This window comes from Cygnus atratus, chromosome 1 (assembly GCF_013377495.2).
Source record: "Cygnus atratus isolate AKBS03 ecotype Queensland, Australia chromosome 1, CAtr_DNAZoo_HiC_assembly, whole genome shotgun sequence".
In the NCBI taxonomy this organism is placed as follows: domain Eukaryota; kingdom Metazoa; phylum Chordata; class Aves; order Anseriformes; family Anatidae; genus Cygnus; species Cygnus atratus.
Window position 1 is genome coordinate 78,843,594 of NC_066362.1, and position 19,443 is coordinate 78,863,036.

The 19,443-nt window shown below is 35.5% G+C and overlaps 1 protein-coding gene across 1 annotated transcript in view; it reads left to right on the forward strand.

The window, feature by feature from the left end:
* Nucleotides 1-19,443, forward strand: part of ANO2 (anoctamin 2) — a 194,779-nt gene that overhangs the window by 48,027 nt on the left and 127,309 nt on the right. The window contains exons 8-10 of the mRNA XM_050710475.1: nt 2,417-2,472; nt 2,722-2,763; nt 8,247-8,311. Of these exons, the coding sequence (XP_050566432.1) occupies nt 2,417-2,472; nt 2,722-2,763; nt 8,247-8,311 (163 nt within the window). The remainder of the gene's footprint in view (nt 1-2,416; nt 2,473-2,721; nt 2,764-8,246; nt 8,312-19,443) is intronic.

Genomic DNA, 19,443 nt, shown 5'->3' on the forward strand with positions numbered 1-19,443 from the left:
ATCTGCTTTTGAATATGCAGATGTCAGCTCCAATATATTGCATTATTTCTTCCAGGAACAGATTTTTCTTGGTATTTCAATAGAATAATACATCTTTCCAGGTTATTCTTGTCACTACTTCTTTAAAAACGATGCCAATTAACTGAATAGTGAAATATGTGAATTAACTATGCCTGTTTTGAAGATACTTGGTGATATTTTTTGGGTAGCCCTGAAATATTTGGTGCTTTTTTTTTTTTTTTTTTTTTTCCTCAAGGTTCAGAATATATACAGGTGTACTTACTCTCTTTTCATTACTCTTTCCTTTCTTCCATTGTGATATTGAAACACGTATCTCCCTTGAGTTGAAGAGGTGACATTACTCCTCATCTGGCATGTTTTCTGAAAGTCCTTCTGTAAGCTTGACCACTTATGCAATGTCCTAGGATAATATACTTGCAAAGAATAAGCATCCAGTTTCCTGCAGAGTCTTGGTGTAGTTCACTGCAGTGAAGCTGCAGTAACAGATTTCATTGGTACAGCAGCTAGAGTGGAAAATAGATTAATTTAGGATTCCGTGAAATATATATATAGTTTTTAACCATATGAAAGAAAAAACAAAGTTGCTCTCATATCAACCTAGTGTCAGCTAAAAACACTTGGTTTTGCCCAGAACAAACATTTAAATTTGGGATTATTAGTGTTTCCTTTAAAAAAAAAAAAAAAAAAAAAAGGAAAAGATGGGAAGAAAACATCAAGCATTTTTTTCCCCTCTTTTAGTCTAAGGTGAAAAAGCAGTTTGATCCACTTCAAGCTCAGGTCAATTCAAGATTCCATTTGACACGAAGCAAATATTTTAACCCTTCTGTCTTCCCTGTCTTTCTGGTCAATAGCCTGAACATTAGTATGCATCATGTTTGACCAAATTCAATAATTGTTTTGGTCCTCTGAGATCATCTCCCAAAAGTTCTATGCTTCTTATGTCTCTAAAGTTCTCCTTTTTCACTTGTCTTAAGAGCACTCATCATGACTAGTTTAAAAATCTCTTTAAGCATTCTTGTTTTATTCATTTTTTCTAGGTTTTCATTATTTATTTTGCACAGGAAGTAGGACAGTGATGTTAGAAGTATTTAAGCAGTCTTTGGTCTTCAGAAATCATAATACAATAGGAGGAAAGTAACAACACTTCAAACACAATTGCTTATTGATTTTTATAGCTTTATTTATTATTTATACGATTTTATTGAGTCTGATACCACTTCTATGATGTTTTACAAAGAGGGTATATTTGTTTCTAGTATAACTCTGAATTTCTGTAAACTTTTAAAACCAGAATTCTTTCAGTAGAGGGCTTGACTTCGTGTTTGGATCAATGAACACAAAGACTTCCCAATTACATTAATGCATGTAGTGACAGGGTTATTTTTCCCTATACCAAGGGATAAATTTATTGGAAATGCCTATCTAGCTTCTTTGCCAGAGATTTTTCCTAAAACATTTCAGAATAATAGTTGTGTACTTTGACTATGGAATATTTTTTTTTTCCATGATTACTTTTTACGGGACATTGAAAGCATGGAGGTCTGTAATAAACTGCTGATCTTAATTTTAACATTCATCTTAAGGAGGAATTGTAATCGCATGTAGGTACTGAAAACAGAATGTCTGTTAAAGTCATAAGTCTCAAGAGCTTGTAGGTGCTGTAATCATTAGCTGGGGATTCAGTGGTAGTATGGGTTCAATGTGAAGTGCTGTGTCCCTGTATCTTCCTGTATCTTTCACCAGACCTCATGTTTGTAGTCTTTAGGACTCACCACTTTTTCTCCTGGTGTAAGCATCTTTCCAACATAACTATGGATTTGATGAGCACAAACTGAATAAAATCCTGCAAAAAAAGACAGGTTGTCATCTCAGAAAGATGACCTTGTGTATTTATATGAGGAAGGATAGAAAAAACAGCACTTGGTTCAGTGAAAACTAGACATGGTACAATGTTCATTGATGGAGAGTAGTAGGGTTTCTTGCTCACAAAGTTATGTGAAAGTTTTTGGTTTTGTTTGTATGTTTGTTTTAAATTATTTTATTGTTTGTGTGTGTCAGTGAGAATTCATGGTTCTGATTGTTATCAAGCTTCAGGAAGGACTTCCCAGATATTTTCCTACTTAGTCACATGCCTCTTTGCAATCAGGACGAGAAAGTAGTCAAAACTGTCTCCACCACACTAGTTCACTCAAGAAAAAGCACTATACTGAAATGAGCTTTTCTGTGATAAAATACTTTCCATAGCCAAGTATTTCTGTGTTGGTAGATACTCATCTTGACATGATATTGAATGTCTTCAGCTCAGTCCCTTATGCAATGTCATCGAATCACATCTGTAATATCCTTTTTTGCTTAACTGTGCCTAACTGTTGATAATTTTTTTTTTCTTTTTTAGGTATTAGCACATTAATAGCAAACAATGTTTATGATGCAGCATACCCACTTCATGATGTATGTATATCCAATTAAAAATCTAGTTTTCTCATGGTATCACTCAATAGTGCATAGACCTTAAAGTTTATTGCCTATGACAATGAAAATATATACTAACATTTTAAGTATATAATTATAACATCAAAACTTTTACACAAATACATTTCATGTTGTGACAAAAGTAAAATCAACAATGTAGGAACAGCTGAACAATCTATTATTCAATTTTATGTTTTTGCATGTCATTGAATGATTTTCTTTTTCTAGGGTGAATATGAAGGCCAAAATGATGACATGAATGAAAGAAAGGTAAAGTACATTGCAAAATTAATTTCATATTAGATTTAATATGCTAAATGTGAATTAACGTCCTAAATGCTATAAAAAAATAGCCAGCATTCAGTCAAATAAATGTTTTTACAAATGCATGTAATATTTGTTACACTGCTTATTTTCTTGTACTTCTGCACATTAAATTTGTTTGCAAGACTTTTTGTGAAGTTTATTTTATGAAGTATTTCAGTAAATTTAACTTTATATTTACATCTTGAAATGCTTCAAGTTTTCCTACGCAGATACAGAGAAAATTTTTCAATCTGTGTGCAAAAGCAAAAGTTGACAAATAACTTATATGATTACTTTATTTCTATAACCAGATGATACTATAGATGGATAGTTGCTAGACCAAAACAGAGTTGATTCATTTGATTGTGCATTCACTTAAATTATATGCAGTTTCTAAAAATCTGCTGCAGTTAATTTGTAAAGAAAACGTTTCTTGCTATCAAATGACTTTTGAAAATATATCACCCACCATCTGCAAAAGAGAAATGGATGCACGATCAATTCAGACTATATTTACTACATATGCTTACTACTAGAAATAAGCAAAAACATTTAATTAATGGAATTCACTAAGATCCATTCCATATTGTTCTTCAATGTTTGCTTATTTTTTCCTTGATATACAAGCAATAGGACAGTAAATGAAGAGGGAAAATTGTAGGGAAATGGGAGAGGGAAGGATGAAGTAAAAGAGAATGTTTGAATGCCTAAAATATTTACTATATTAGAAATTAAATTGTATATATTCATGGTGACTTGTAAATAATTTCATAAATGTTTTTAAGTATGTGGTATTACACATTGGTATGTGTCATCTGTTGCGTGAAGGAGAATTAAGAAAATGACATTCATTTGACAGAATACTCAGTGTGGTATCTGAGTGTAATTGCCACAAGTGGTGATTATATGAACATTTGAAGTGAAAAATTAGTTCAGAGATCACGCAGGTAAATTTGATTTCTCCAATGCTGAGTGAGTAAAAATTTGAAAACATAATGTTCTTTATAGTTTTTTTTAAATGGTGTTAACATTCAGCCACTAGATGTCTTAATGTACCATATACAATTTAATTTACTATTTGAAACTTCATAAAAAAAGATAGAAAGATGGAAAAACAACTGTAGAGAAGCTTGTATACTTATGTCTATAATTTTGAACATTTTGTTCATGAAGAAATTGTCTCTGGGTAAGTGGCAATGGTGATACAATAATGGACACTGAAAGTCAGATCCATGGTTTATTCACTTATAAGGTTAGCAAAAGTTTTAGAGAGAAGAAAGTAAATGAACATTAGTCAATGGAGAAAGATTGGTTAATGTGGGAAAGGGGGAAAGAGGGTTTAAAAGAACTAGTGTCTGGAAAAGTATTCACCCTACCAGTTACATTTTGTCTGCCTTCTTTTCATCATGCCTATTAGACTCAGTTATGAAGTGTTAAGTATTAAAAACATAAAAGGCTCTTTCCAGAAATATTTCATTGATTATTCACATATGTCTCTGCTGCCTAGCCATTGAATCTGCTGTAGTATTTCTATGCATAACATCATCTGTTTTCTATCTGAATCTAATAGTCTCAGTGTTTAATTTCCTGAAAAGCCCTGATCAGGTTTAATGGAAAGGGGGGCATTTTTATGCCTTTTTTTTTTTTTTCCCTGCCCCTTTTCAGTTTGTCCATTTTAACTTATCTATGTCTTCTATTTCACTAGCCTGTAGTATGAACCCAGAGAATGATGAACTGAGACTGTCTGAGATACTTAGGCCAATAAAGAAGCAGAAGTAATTAAGGTTTATGTACCAGTTCATAATACAAAAGGTTAATACTTACTAAAACCCTCTTCAGGATTTCTTTGGAGAAAATGCCCTGTGAAACATTACTTTTGTCACATCCTATGAGAATTAGAAATGAGCAGTCAATGAAACCCCCTGTTTTCCTAAGACTGTTGATTAGGGTGAAGGAATTTCCCTGTTTTAGTGTGATTTCTGCTGTAGAAAAAATATATTTAAGAAAATTATTGCACAGCAGCATTGTAATAATTTGCCATGAGTATAAACACTAACTTGGTCTTGTAATCCACTGGCTATTTGTAACCTTTCATTGCTAGGAGTGTGTATGACAGAGAAGTACATGAGGAATTTCTTACCTATCTAGGAATTACACTCTTGTGATATACTACAACAACATCCCTAGATTATTAGAAGCAGATTGAAAAGTGTTATTATAAATTTACAGAAAGTACTGCTTTAAGTGAAACTGATAACATACAATAAACTATATTACAAAACTCTTCCTAGAATTCCTTTCAACTTAATATAAATCAGGAAAGAAAACCTATTCCAGCTTCCAGATTAAGCTTAGTCTTGTAAAATTGAATTGTTAAGACAGATTTAGTGTGGGCAACACACATGAATGGAAAATATACATGCCACCTTCAGTGTTATGTCTTTCAGAATCAGAATAACAAATGTGATTCTGTCGCCCGATATAATGTCGTAGCAACCCATTCCTGAACTAATTGAAATTTTAGAAAGTTCTCTCTTTCTGCTCTTTAAATTCAATACTCTAGCTATGATCAAAACAGCTTTTAAGTAGTGCTAATAATTTAATAGTTTTAACTTTCTTGTTTTGAACATTCAGTGAATGGACTTATTGGTAGGATTTTTTATGAAAATAAATTGTAAGTAATTCTGTGGAGTAATGGAAAGGAGTGATTTTAAATAGATAACCACAAGTATTCATATGAAAATATCAATATGGCAGCCAGGTCTATCCTCTTCAACTCCTACTGAAGCCAAAGAAAATCAAATGTAGTTTCATTTCTTTCCACAGGTGCAAAGCATTTTGCAAGACTATGCTCTGTAACAGCAATATTCTATATGCCAAGACTCCACACTCCCTGAATCTCATTGCTGAACTCCCAATTACTTCAGCAGAGTAGGGTTTACTCCTTCATCTAAGAAGAGAAAGCAGTCTGGGCTGGATCATTAATGAGTATACATTGGCATAGCTCCATTCCCTTAAATGGTTGGAAGCCAATTTCCATATTCCAAACGATAATAATTAGGTGGGTACATGTTTGTGGGATCCAGACCTTAATTACTCCCTTGATATTTATTTAGTTCTTTCACATAGCATCTGTGGGAGGAGAGGCATTATAAACACTAGAAAAAATATGATGTACTGCTAGCTGACAGATGCTACTATTGATAACCGCAAAAACTATATGTACTTTGTAACTAATATCACCACCAGTTTTTGCATACTTACATGACTCCATTGTGCAATAATCTGTTATGAATGGGAAGAAATAGTAACATGTTTATTAAGCATCTATTTTACAGGTAGAATTAAGGTTTGCAATCTATGGTGCTGTTAAGCACATAAGTTCCACATACTGCACATTATGAAAAAATCTATATCTTGTTTAATTAATGCGTTGTCTAATTAGACTATTAGTGCTAATTAGTGCTTTTGAGTATCTGTGAACCATTCAGCTGTTTCTGTTAACGAAAAAAAAAGTGCAAATATTTAATTTAACTTCTCTGCAGAATGTACTCTATACATACCTGGTTGTGTATTTGTGTGCATGTATTTCTTGGTTTGTCTTCCTCCCCAGCGTTTTTTAAACTTATTGCCCAATCCTAGCCAAAGCTGACAGAAAACTAGAGGTCTCCAAGGTATTAACTCTGCATTTACATTGCTCCACATTAACTATAATTTCCATGAGACAAGCAAGGGACAGTCAGTTAGTGCTCACAACAAGGGAGCAACTGAAGTGGGAGGTTGTCCCTTGGGTAACAGCAGAGATTCTACACAGAAGCTCATTCTTAACACTTAAGACACAGTTTCATTGCTACTCCAATTGTACTAGGAAGATGTGGTGCCTTATTTTAAAGGAACTGACCTTACCTCTCATATGTTACTCTTTCTTTCTAGGCTCTCTGTACTTCTTTTTGGAAAATAGGAACAAAAGCCTTGACACCTGTCTTTTTGGATGAAGTCACGGTGTAGTATAGATTACTACACCATGTTGTGCAGTATAGATTATGATTCATAATCTATAAATAGTGGTGCAGTTTGTTTACTTTCATTTATCATCATTGTTTTTTTTCATGCAGTCTGTACTCCAAGAAATAGTTTTAAATGAATATGTTTTCTGAGACTTCCTCTAGACCTTTCACAGCATAAAAATGTGAAAGGAATACAAACAATTCAGGTGATTCCCCAGAAAATATTCTCTTTTGCAAGGCACTGCTGTGATTTTTATTTTCCTCTAAAGTTAAAACGTGGTGAATAGTCATTTAACTTTGTTAGATACTTCCGATGTGTCCTCTAAGCTTCCTTTGGTCTTCACCTAATTCTGGAAAGCTTAATTGTTGAAAGTCCTTTCTATATTAATAACAAATGCATACACAGTTATAAAATGTACTGCTATCACATTAACTCTTTTGCCAAATTTTTCATCAAATGGGAATTTCCATCCAGCAGCTGACTTTTGTTTCAGAACGTGATGACTTTCATACCATAATTACTGATTTCCTTTCCAGCCTCTTCTAAAGTACTGTCAAAGGTTTATTTTTTCTTTTTGAAAGCTCAGCAAACCTGTGTCACACAGATCACAGCAACAAAACAGAGAATGAAGACTATCATGAGTCCCTTGATTATGGTAGTTGTGTGTATTGTGGTTAATATACAGCAGGTTCTGAAATGTTTCCTTTTATCCCTATTGCCTAGCTTTTTTTTTTTTTCTATGTCATAGTAAGAAATTTCTGTAAGATTTGTTCCTTCTTTTGTGCTGTTGGTAGGTGATGGGTGAATCTGAAATTCCAATAGTAAACATTTAAACTAGTGTGTGCATGTGCACCATGAGGAGAGAAGGCGCTTTTATATGGAGTCCACTAGGTATAATAGCCTCAGGACCTGCGAAGAGAAGCAGGCCTTGGCACATTTTTTACCATTAGTTATGTTTTTACATATCAGTTACTGGTTTTGAGCTCTTTCTGTTTCTTTGCCTGGTAGCTGGAAACACTGCTTGTTACTTACCTATGGTATAATTCCAGCCATTAAATAAATTACATCATAGAAGAATTTGACTCTATAAGTAGAATTATTTCTAGCATCTTTCCAAAGATTTCCATGAAACCACAGATTGTTTTCTTCCCTTTAAGTCCTTATTTTTAATATCACTATTTAATAAATATTGTTTGGAGGAGGTAGGTATGTGGAGAAAAGATTTGTATACACCTTCTTGCATTGCTGGTGTGGTTGGAGTCTTCTACACCTGCCTGGAAAATAAACTTGGAATTTTATGCCGAAGTACAGAAAACTGCTTTATTTTTTCTTTTTATTGCTACATATATTTTAACTCTTAGACAATGTTTGTAAAAACAAATGGGAACACTTACTTCAAGTTAATTTTCTTTCTTTTTCTTTTTTTTTTTTTTATTTAGTTGCTGTATCAAGAATGGGCAAGATATGGAGTATTTTACAAGTTTCAGCCTATTGACCTCATAAGGTAACATAAATTTGGATGGAACACTAAGGGACCTGGTTCTTATCTGATACAGATTAGTAAAGTTCCTGGCAGTTACATCAACAAATGAAATCTTGGGTCGATCAGAGCATTGAAAATAAAATTTCTCACTGCTTTTCTGTAGTTCTGATGATAGCTTACTGTACTAAACAATAATGTGCATTTGTTTCTTTAATGTTATGGTAATGTTATCCTGGAGGAATTTCAGGATAATATTTCAGATTACCTTAATGAATTTTTATTGGAGATTGTGATCAAAGGCTGGTGTATAATCAGAAGCTAGTGTTTACATCACGAATCAGTATGAAAGTATTTGACAGTTTTGAAATTGATTTTTTTTTTCTTTTTTTCAATTCTGGTTTTACAAATTTTATTCATCTGAACACATCCATATGTGTTCACAGTGGTTTGGGTATATTTTGAATGTTAATATTTAAGTCACACTTCAAACATAGAAGAAGTTAGGCTTAAACACAAATAACACAATTCCAACATTTTTTTTAAGGAACTTCCAAAATATCTCTACAAAAAAAGGAAAGAAAGAATCAAATAAACAGTTTTTGTTGTGTGCTAAAAATACCAGATAAACAAAGGAAATATTTGGAAAATGTTTGTGAAAACTGCTGGCTAGAAATAATCTTTCATAAGATAACTGTCTTGGAATAAATAAACTGTGATATTAACAAATAAACAATGGGAAAAAAATATTTATTGATAATTTTTATAACTGAGAAAGATGATATTTCTTAGTGTTTATTTTTTGAATAATCAAACTCCGGCTAGTCTTTATTATACAATCTGCCCTAAGTGATTAGCTGCAAAAGCTGGTGTTAGTAATATGGATAAACAATAACTTTTACAAAATGTATTAATTATATTTTGAGTTAAAGTTCTGAAAAACATAGTTTTTCAAAGACTTAACTATTACGTTATTAACATGAGCAAAATTGATCTGTGACATGTTTCAGACTGGCAAATGGAAGTGAGACTATCTCATCTTGGTTTGTATCAGGCGTAGCGTAGCCTGTAGCGCAGGTTTGTATCAGGTGTAATAGCGTAGCCAACAGGACCATGGAGGTGATCATCCCCTTGTACTCTGCTCTGGTGAGGCTGCACCTTGAGTACTGTGTTCAGTTTTGGGCCCCTCACTACAAGAAGGGCATCGAGGCCCTGGAATGTGTCCAGAGAAGGGCTACAAAGCTGGTGAAGGACCTGGAACACAACTCCTATGAGGAGCAGCTGAGGGAGCTGGGGTTTAGTCTGGAGAAGAGGAGGCTCAGGGGAGACCTTATTGCTTTCTACACCTACCTGAAAGAAGGTGTTGGGAGCTGGGGGTCGGCCTCTTCTCACAGACAACTAGTGATAGGACTAGAGGGAATGGCCTCACATTGTACCAGGGGAGGTTCAGGTTAGAAATAGGAGACATTTGTTCTCAGAAAGAGTAGTCAGGCATTGGAACGGGTTGCCCAGGGAGGTGGTGGAGTCGCCGTCTCTGGGGGTGTTTAAGAAAACATTGGATGAGGTACTTAGGGACATGGTTTAGTGGGTAATTTTGGTGTCTGGGGGCTGGATGGACCAGATTGTCCTGGAGGTCTTTTCCAACCTTAACGGTTCTGTGATTCTATGATCTTTATGAAATTCTGCAAAACTTCAAGATTTCCCCATTTTTGCCATAATATTTTTGTGTGAGACTTATATACTTTTTAACTACTGGTTATTCGAGGCTAGGCTACTCTGTGAACTAGGTAAGCTCAAAATAGTATTAAAATACCTGGTATGTTCTTAGTAAATATTACAAATGTTAAGTTAAACTGTGACTGACAGAAGGAATTCTTAAATGTTACTAGACCTGACAGAGTAGCTGAATTAAAAACAAAGGCACATCTGCTTGTACTCCATCTTCATTTGCATCTTGCTGTCCCCATTATGATGTTTCACTATACTGATGTGATTTCATAGATATTCTCTGGTTTAAACTTTTGTGAGAAAGAAAAAAGGTCCAGATGTGTAATTGATTCTCTTTTCTCAGAGATAATTGTTCTTGCTTTTATGTTTCTTCCTTTGCTTGACTGAAAGTTTGACAGTTACCACTAAAATAAATGTGTTTTTTATTTATGGGTAATGTTAGGATTTGGAGTGTATATACCTGAAAAATTACCACCTTTTTCTTTCGGCAGCTAAACTAAGTTTTTGCACCTCTGTACTGGGGGGTGGAGGGGAGGGATGGGGTATAAGCTTAAACAATATTCACATCCTCAAGTTAATTACATTTTTAAATCTAATATTTTAGGACAACTTGCAACAATGTAGATCTTTTAAACTATTTCTGTTTCACCTTTATTAATTAAGAATACAAATGGAAAGTCATTCGTAAACCTAAGATGCTTATCCTGAACATGGCACTGTAGAATTCTTATAAATCATTCCCTTTACCTTTCTACTGTCCGTGGTTTCAGGTTTCCAAGTGACTACACATCAAAGCTAGAAAATCTGTATTTGTTATACTCAGTCTAGGCATGGCACAAACTGGGATTATTTGAGGTCATTGTTAAGGTTTGATATGCTGAGGGAGTGTTAATTGTATAATCAGTCTTAGAGTATTTTCATGTTCTTAAAAATGTGAAATTAAAAGCAAGAGCAGGGCAGGGCAGTATAAGGGAAGGGAAGGGCAGGTCAGGGTAAGGGCAGGGTAAGGGCAGGGCAGGGCAGGGCAGGGCAGGGCAGGGCAGGGAAGGGAATACAAAAATTGATTGCAACAGAATGAATAATCAAAACATTCAGTGACTGAAAACTGCTCAGAAGTTTGGAATAGGTTAGCAATTTGGGGAGAGATGGTGATGCACGAGTTACAGGATTAATGTCTTTCTTAGAGTTATCTTAATCAATCCAAATTAAATCTTCTGCCCTATGAATAACTTGTTGCTCCCTATGAGTAACTGTATGATGGCAAATGTCAAAGTGCTTTATTTTTTAATAAAATTAAAAAAATGAATTCAGAAACTTCAAAAAAATGCCTAAATGACTCAAGAAAAGTTTTTTTTTTCTTTCTTTCTTCCCAAAATGACTTTAGAATTAAATAATACTAAAAACTAGGAGTTCTTTCCCTTCATGATGTCTGAAATGAATTTTTCATATTTGTATAGTGCTGAATCTTTAAACTGTTCCTTGGTATGTTGCTGGATCTTCACATTGTTCATCATTTTCCACCTACATTTTTAGCATTTGTTGTTGCTTTATTTGACCTTAAATTCATTTCTAATCTATAATGCTATGATTCCTCTGTGTCTCACTTAAGAAAGCTAATCATTTAACTCTGCCTCAGGACTGCAAAAGTTTAATATTCTATAGCACCAGTTGCTTACTTATTTCCCAGTTTCACTTAACTGAATCAGAAAGAGCTGAAAGTCAGCAACTGCTTTAGCCATCTTTTACCACCTTTGATCCTTCACTAGAAGGCCTAGCAAACTGCTCAGTGTGTAACTGAAGACTTCTCCATACTGCTGTGTCAGAGTCTCTGCTCTGCTGAAGGGAAGGGAAGGGAAGGGAAGGGAAGGGAAGGGAAGGGAAGGGAAGGGAAGGGAAAAGAAAAAAGAAAAGAAAAGAAAAAAAGAGAAAAAAAAGAAAAAGAAAAGAAAAGAAAAGAAAAGAAAAGAAAAGAAAAGAAAAGAAAAAAAGAGAAAAAAAGAAAAGAAAAAAGAAAAGAAAAGAAAAGAAAAGAAAAGAAAAGAAAAGAAAAGAAAAGAAAAAAAAAGAAAAGAAAAGAAAAGAAAAGAAAAGAAAAGAAAAGAAAAAAGAAAAGAAGAGAAAAGAAGAGAAAAGAAGAGAAAAGAAGAGAAGAGAAGAGAAGAGAAAAGAAAAGAAAAGAAAAGAAAAGAAAAGAAAAGAAAAGAAAAGAAAAGAAAAGAAAAGAAAAGAAAAGAAAAGAAAAAGAAAAGGGGGCATTTTAGCATTTACTAAGAGTTCCATTCACTCCTGTGTCTTTATCAGTAGAAGTATTTTGCTCTGTTTTTATGCATCTCTTTGGGGTACAAGGAGAAAGTAATTTTGTATCCTAAATCAAGATTTCTATTCTAAATGCAATGGCAAATGAGGAGGGCTTCACCAGTTGAGAACACAGCGGGTTTTACATATTTCTATTCTACAGCAAAACAACTTAATTTAACCAAAATCTTAGAGTGTTGTCCAAATGCTTCTTCAACTCCAGCATGCTTGGTGCCATGACCACTTCCCTGCAGAGCCTGTTCCAGTGCCAGATCACCCACTCAGCAAGGAACCTTTTCTAATATCCAACCTGAACTTTCCTTTGTGTCCTCTCACTGGTCACCAGAGAGAACAGATCAGTGCTTGCCTCTCCACTCCCCCTCATGAGGAAGCTGCAGGTTGTCTATAAGGTCACCCCTCAGTCTCCTCTTCTCTAAGCTGAACAATCCAAGTGACTTCATCCACTCTTCATATGTCTTGCTCTCGAGACCCTTCACCATCTTTGTTGATCTCCTTTGGACACTCTCTAATAGTTTTATATCCTTCTTATATTGTGGTGCCCCAAACTACACATAGTACTTATGGTGAGGCTGGACCAATGCAGAGCAGAGCAGGACAATCACTTCACTCAACTGGCTAGCAATGTTGTGCTTGATGCACTCCAAGGTACGGTTGGCCCTTTCAGCTGTCAAAACACACTGTTGACTCATATTCAACTTGTGATTGACCAGAATCTCCAGATCTCTTTCCACAGGGCTGGTCTCCATCCTCTCATCCCCTTGTCTGTGCGTTCAGCCAGGATTGCCCCATCCCAGGTGCAGGATCTGGCACTTGCTCTTGTTAAACTTCATACTTGGTGATTGCCCAGTCCTCTAGTCTGTCAAAATCTCTCTGCAAGGCCTCTCTGCCCTTGAAGGTGTCAAGTCAAGCACAGCTAGCTGTATTTTTAATTGTGGTGGAGCTTTTTCAAATATTAGTTCTTTAAGATCCCAGCTCATCAGCTTCTTCAAACCCATCCTATTTTTCATGTTTTCACTTCTATTTCCTATTGCTTGGACTTCATCTAACTTCTTTATATCTAAGAGCCTACATTATCTATTACATGATTACTTTCAAAGCTCCAAGTGCCTGTATATACTTATCATGATGTAAAGCCTAAAAGTGGGAAGACATGGTCATTGTAAAGATTAAGATCATGTATATGATAACTCTTTTTGCAGGAGTTAGTGGGAAAGTGTGTTGGACAAAATATTATTTATAGAATACAGCATGTAAATCAAAACCTGGGAGTTTTGTTACTCAAACTCTCTGCCTAGTATATCTCTTCTTTCCTATTTTAAACTATGTGTTTCTTTTGTATGGAAAATTGTTTTAACTTTATTTGTAATGAATTCTGGGACTTCACTGCAGTATGTACATTTTGAACTAGCTCTTGACAGAACAGTCATCTGTTCCCCTCTGTTCATGCATTTGAATGCTGTCTTCTTAAAGCGTGGCAGCCAATAGCTTTCTCTCCCTGACCTTTTTTTTTTTTTTTTTTTAAGCAATGACAGACCTATGACATTCAGAAGCTTGTTTGTCTCAGTTCTGAATACCGTGGCATTCATTTCCACTGTCTTGGGGCCTGTGTAGTGGTGTTCAGTGTAAGCAATTGGACTCCAAAAGTGATTTTACCATTTTGCTTATTTTCCTTCTTAATTCTTTCGTCAATTTTCACCACAAAAAACAAAATGGGTATATCTGCTTGCCTTACTTAGAATAGAGTAGTTTTAAAGGAGTGATAAAATAAAGAAGGGAGCTCTGCAGAAATAGTAGTTTTATTTTCTTGGAGATAAATATTTGCTACTTGCAGAAGTGTAATTAAGATCTATCCCTTATACAGCATTCCCCTAACTGTGGCCAACTGTTCTGGTCAATACATTACCAAATCACTGCTTCTTTCACCACAGCTCTTTGTAGCCACATCTGCATCTCTAGAGACAGAACACATCTTTCCACATACAGCCTGGAACTGCAGGAACTTGAAATTAAAGGTCTGTGGTGCATTCATTAATTCCAGAGGTACACTTAAATGTTGCTCAGTCATTGTGCTAACTTTGTGGCTATTTAACCTCAAAGTGCAATTTTTCCTGTATATTTTCCTTGCTCTGCTTCCCTGTCACCCTCTGTTATCATTGTGAATTAACTTAACCAAATGTCCAATCTTTACTTTTTATGCAATGTAAACACTTTGGTAGAAAGCAACCTTTGATATGAAGTTATCTCAGATTGGGATTGAACAACGTTTTCCAATGCTTACCTTAAAGCTAAGCCTAATCAGTCCAGACTAATATCTTGGGAGAGTGATGCATGTATAACTCACTGGTGAGCTGGTTGACCCAGCAGGTCAGTCTTACACTTCCCCGATCTTCAGCCAATATTTATATATTCTCTAAAAGCCAGGTTTCAAAGCAGAGAACATTGAGGCCTGCCTTATATATACAATCAGCAGACTGAAAGTAGTGAGCATCTCACACCCTCCTTCTGCAAGGGTCATATGCCTACCACTAGCTCCCATAAGGAGAAAAGAGAACACCATGGTAGCTAGGCAGGGTATTACTCAGTTGCTAATGCCTGAGGAATAGTTATGTTATGAACTGTTCTCTCTGCTGAAGCAACTGTTGGATCAGGTGGTTATTTTCCACCTTCTGAATAACAAATCATTTACAGCATGTGGTCTGCACACTATTAAAATTCTGAGCTTTTCTCTACCTGTCAGTTTGATTGCTTATTTAACAGAAATGCGTTTTCAGTGGAAAACTATCATGCATCAGCTAGTGGAAAACTATCATGCTCCTTGATTCTTTTATAGTCTCTTTTCTTCACTGGATGCCAATGGGGTGCTCCTCGTTTTCTGGGGGGGTTTCTTTTCCTTTGAAGGAGAGGGGGGCTTGCTTTCTTTTCTGGCAGTAGTCATCAGTGTTTTTAGGGTGTTGTTAGGGTGTTCTGCTTAGTCTGGTAAATTACTGTAGGATTTTTCTGACACAGCACAGATGCATGGGATCCTGGAGAAGGTTCCCTTTTGCCAGGTGTGTAATGAGAGTAAAAAAAAAAAGTTCTTGATAAATAACTGCATTCTCATACAGAAATATATGAACACCATGCAAGTCTTCCCTGACTGTCTTCAGCAGATGTATCTCCAACATTCACAAAGATGCTGGATCTATATACAAGGAATTCTTTATTAGGAAAAAGAGGAGAATGTGGCTTTAAGCTTGGGAAAGTGCAGAAATTGAACAAACATAGCATTAAGTACAAGAATGCCCATGAATTCTACCAGTAATTTTGGCAGTAGTTCATCCATCTCCTTTCCAAACCTCTACTGAGAATGTACCTGAAGCAATAATCTGAGCACATCTTCTTGCTCTTGCCCTCTTGCCCTCAACTTCGACATCTTTTTATAGTTCCAAGGAACTCTACAACAAAGATTTATTCCCACCATAGGTTATGTTCACCTTGCAGTTCATCATCATTTCAACACTATGTACAGCAGGAAATACTATGCCAGCATCCACTCAGCCTTCATTTTGTCCTTTGTGCCAGTTTTTACCAGCAGAGACCTTCCTAGAGGAAGTGAGAAGCAGATGGGAACCTGTAGCAGATTTCTGGGTATTGAGAAAGGAACACTTTCTCCACCATTATAATTCTTTCCCCTTTCTAGTGTCTGTGATCTCATTACCCCTCATGACCTCCCATTTCTGATGCCTGTGTGATCTCTTTAACACTCATGAACTTGTTTTATTTATGAATGGACTTTTTTGTCATATCATATACCCATTAAACGGACTGCTTGTTAGATGCTTGATGCAAGGGCACATTTATCAGCAGTTGTAGGGACTTTCCCCTCCATCCTTGGAAATTCTCATCACAGGGTTCACACAAGTGCTCCAGTCTGTGTTATTTGCAAAGTAGAGAGTTTCTGCTCATGACACATAAATCACTGAAGAATTTGTCTTCCATTATTCTGCTGTGTACAGGCCTGTGAATGGATTGAAACGATTTACATACAGCTCTGCATTTCTGAGTCTTCACAAGTCCTGTAGGAAGTGGTTCTCTGTCTGTTTTGGCAGGAGCTTGGTCTTATTTATTAGTGCTTGTATGTGAGATGGAATTTCAAACTAGTAAGCTTGTATTGCAATATTGAGGAAAACCAGATCCCCACTTTCTGATAAACATAATTCCCAGGCTTCAGGTTACTTTCTGAGCATGAAGATCCTTCTTACCACCCAATTCCTCATTTCATCCATGGGATTTTCAAAAACCAGATTCAGCAGAAGATGTGTACATTTACATCAGGATTTACACAAAGGATGGCTCTGAAGGCTGAAGATATTGCTGTGCAGCTTCCTCGTGCCTCCCTCTTGGATTGTGCAGTTTTGTAAGCAGCTAGAAGTCTGTTTTGTCTGTGTGCAGAACTGTCTCAGAATTAGTTGCTTAGTGCCTGTATGATGTCTTAACTTCAAAGCAAAAAGCATATTTCTTAATGGAATTAAGTGATAGGCCCTAATTCAAGTGTTATCTTTAGAGTTGACATCAGTGTACTTCACAGGAAACAAAGGTTTGTTCTTTTAAATTGGAGAAGTAAAAGCCAGAGGTAGCAGGTACATTTGGAAACAAAAGAGCAAATCCTACACATTTATATATCCGAGCTTAAAATTATTGGTAAGCATCTAGAAGTGAATATGTCTGAGAACTGCAGGGAGAACAAAACAGCAGTTGAGTGGTAGCATTTCTGCTTACCTTTCTTTTAAAACTCTCTTGACACCTTAATCACAGTAGGAATTTTTGGCTATGGGATGTTGGATGAGAGGAGGTCTTTTTCTGACTTCTTGAGCACCAAGCAGGGTTTAAGACCAACCCTTTTCATTTGGTTTAAAGGTATACCCCTGTATTAAGACTTTTTTTATATGAGATATCCAACTGTCTGTACAAAAGTTTCATTAGAACAGACCATATCTTTGTTTGATTCAGTAACCTGTTTCCAACAGTTGACAGAAACAAGATACAAGATTAAGACTGGGCACTGTGCAACAATTACTCCCTGAAAAGACTAACATAAGGAAGGTTTCCAACATGAGAAATATTTGAACTTCTACAGTTATCACAGAGAACAGAAATCAAATATCTTTAATGCAATATGGAACAGGTGATGACTATTATTGTGTAGTCTTGGTTGAATAGTTGCAGTTAAAATGCTGAAAAAATAATGAGCAAAAAATCTTGTATGCATTTAATTACTCTTGCAGGGTGCATTTGAATGTCTTTTTTTTTTCTTTCCTATTTGTCATAGTCTCAGAAGTCTTGAGGACTGTCAGTCTAAATTTTAATTTAAAAAATAAAGTTCTATAACTCTCTTATTGTCTCAAACCTGCAAGAGGAAAGTCTTAAGAATGACTGCCTCAAGTTATCCAATAAGAACATGGCTAACAAATGATTAATTATACTTTTCTTTTTTGGAAAATTATACATCTATGTTTTAGCCATTAGATGTTCTCTATCTGACAGTAGTCATATTTATAGTGCCATCTAAAGCAAATGCATTAAATTAATTCAGAGGCTCTAGTGAGGCCTACCTATATGAATCTGAAGAGCAAGAAAGCTTTCATGAAATATTACATATTATAAATTAAATTTATTTATGAAAAAGAAGTCAGTATCTGAGCTTCAAACTGTGTTAACCTAGATGATATAAAAATCATGGAAATTACCTGGAGAGTACTAAAGATTAGGAAACTGATAGAATATCAGTGACCTTGTACTTGTTCTGAGTATAAACCTTAGCAAATGTGTCAGGGAAGAAAGGTTAGGTAACCTCCCTGCCAGTCTAAAAGAAGGGCTGATTCTCTATATCATATTATATAGATTACTCCTTATTTGTGGGAGCTTGTAGAGTTTATTTTTAGAGAAAAAAAAAAAAAGTGGTATGTATAACTGAATAAATTTATTTCTTACATATAACCTCACTTGGTGGGCTGAAATGTTTCTGTAGTGAAACTGTACTCCCTTCCCCATAGGTAACTTTTACTGATTCACTATAGTGTTGACTCAGCCTCAGGTAGCTAGGCTACCTGTTGTGGATTTCGAGTTTGCCAGATTTGGACGGCTAGTGACATTTCTGACTGATTTGTCAGGTCTTGACTGATTTATCAGGAGACAGACTGAGTGTTCATAGGTTGTCTTACATGAGTTCTCAAAACTGAGTGTTGGGGTATACACTGCATTACTGCTCTTGCTAAAAGTGTCTGTCTTAAGTAAAGGCTGCATAGCATAGTCTCAGACATGTAGAGCTTTTGCAGGCAAAAAACATGACAGACAAATCCAGACATCCACAGAATAATGTAAACAGACACTTAATCCTTTCAAACACTGCATAAAGTTAAGGACTGCTACTACTGCACACAAAAAAAGCTGTGTATGGCTTATCTTTTTTTTTTATGTTACTGCATATCACATTCTCTTCATGTGTAGCTTTCCAGTAAAAAGTCTCTAGGCGTAAGGAACACTCAACAAAGGACATTCAGAAGTCCAAAAAAGCTCTGTGGAAGCACTGAAGCTTTGTATTCTCCTGTAACAGATGGGGAACTCAGTTACAATGCTTCTGACTAACCAGCACCATGTTGCTTGCTTACACAATTAGTAGGTAGTCAGCCTTGACTTCTGTCTCAGTCACAGTACATGTATAATTACTATGCTTCTATTGTTCTTGGAATTACAGTCTGTAGCCAATGGGTTTTTACAGTTTATAATCCATCACCACAAACTATGCTCTCTCAGCTGTATTATGAAAATTTCTTGGAATGGGAGCAATAACGATTGTAAATCTGCAAAGCTCAGTGAGTGGCTTGTCTTGGTTTTATTTCTTTACAGGCTAAGGTTTGATCTTTTGCTATTTTAAATTGCTGTTAATACCTGAATCCTGCATTTTTGTTCTATACACTTTTCCTGGTTATTTTCAAAACATCAGAATTTGAGAACTGAACAATTGCCTTCCTGTATAGAAATCACCTTTCTTCTCCCTAAACAGTAACCTTTAACTGTTTTGAATAGTGATTATTTCTGAAAAGCCAAGAGACAGGGGGAAAGCGTAATCTTAC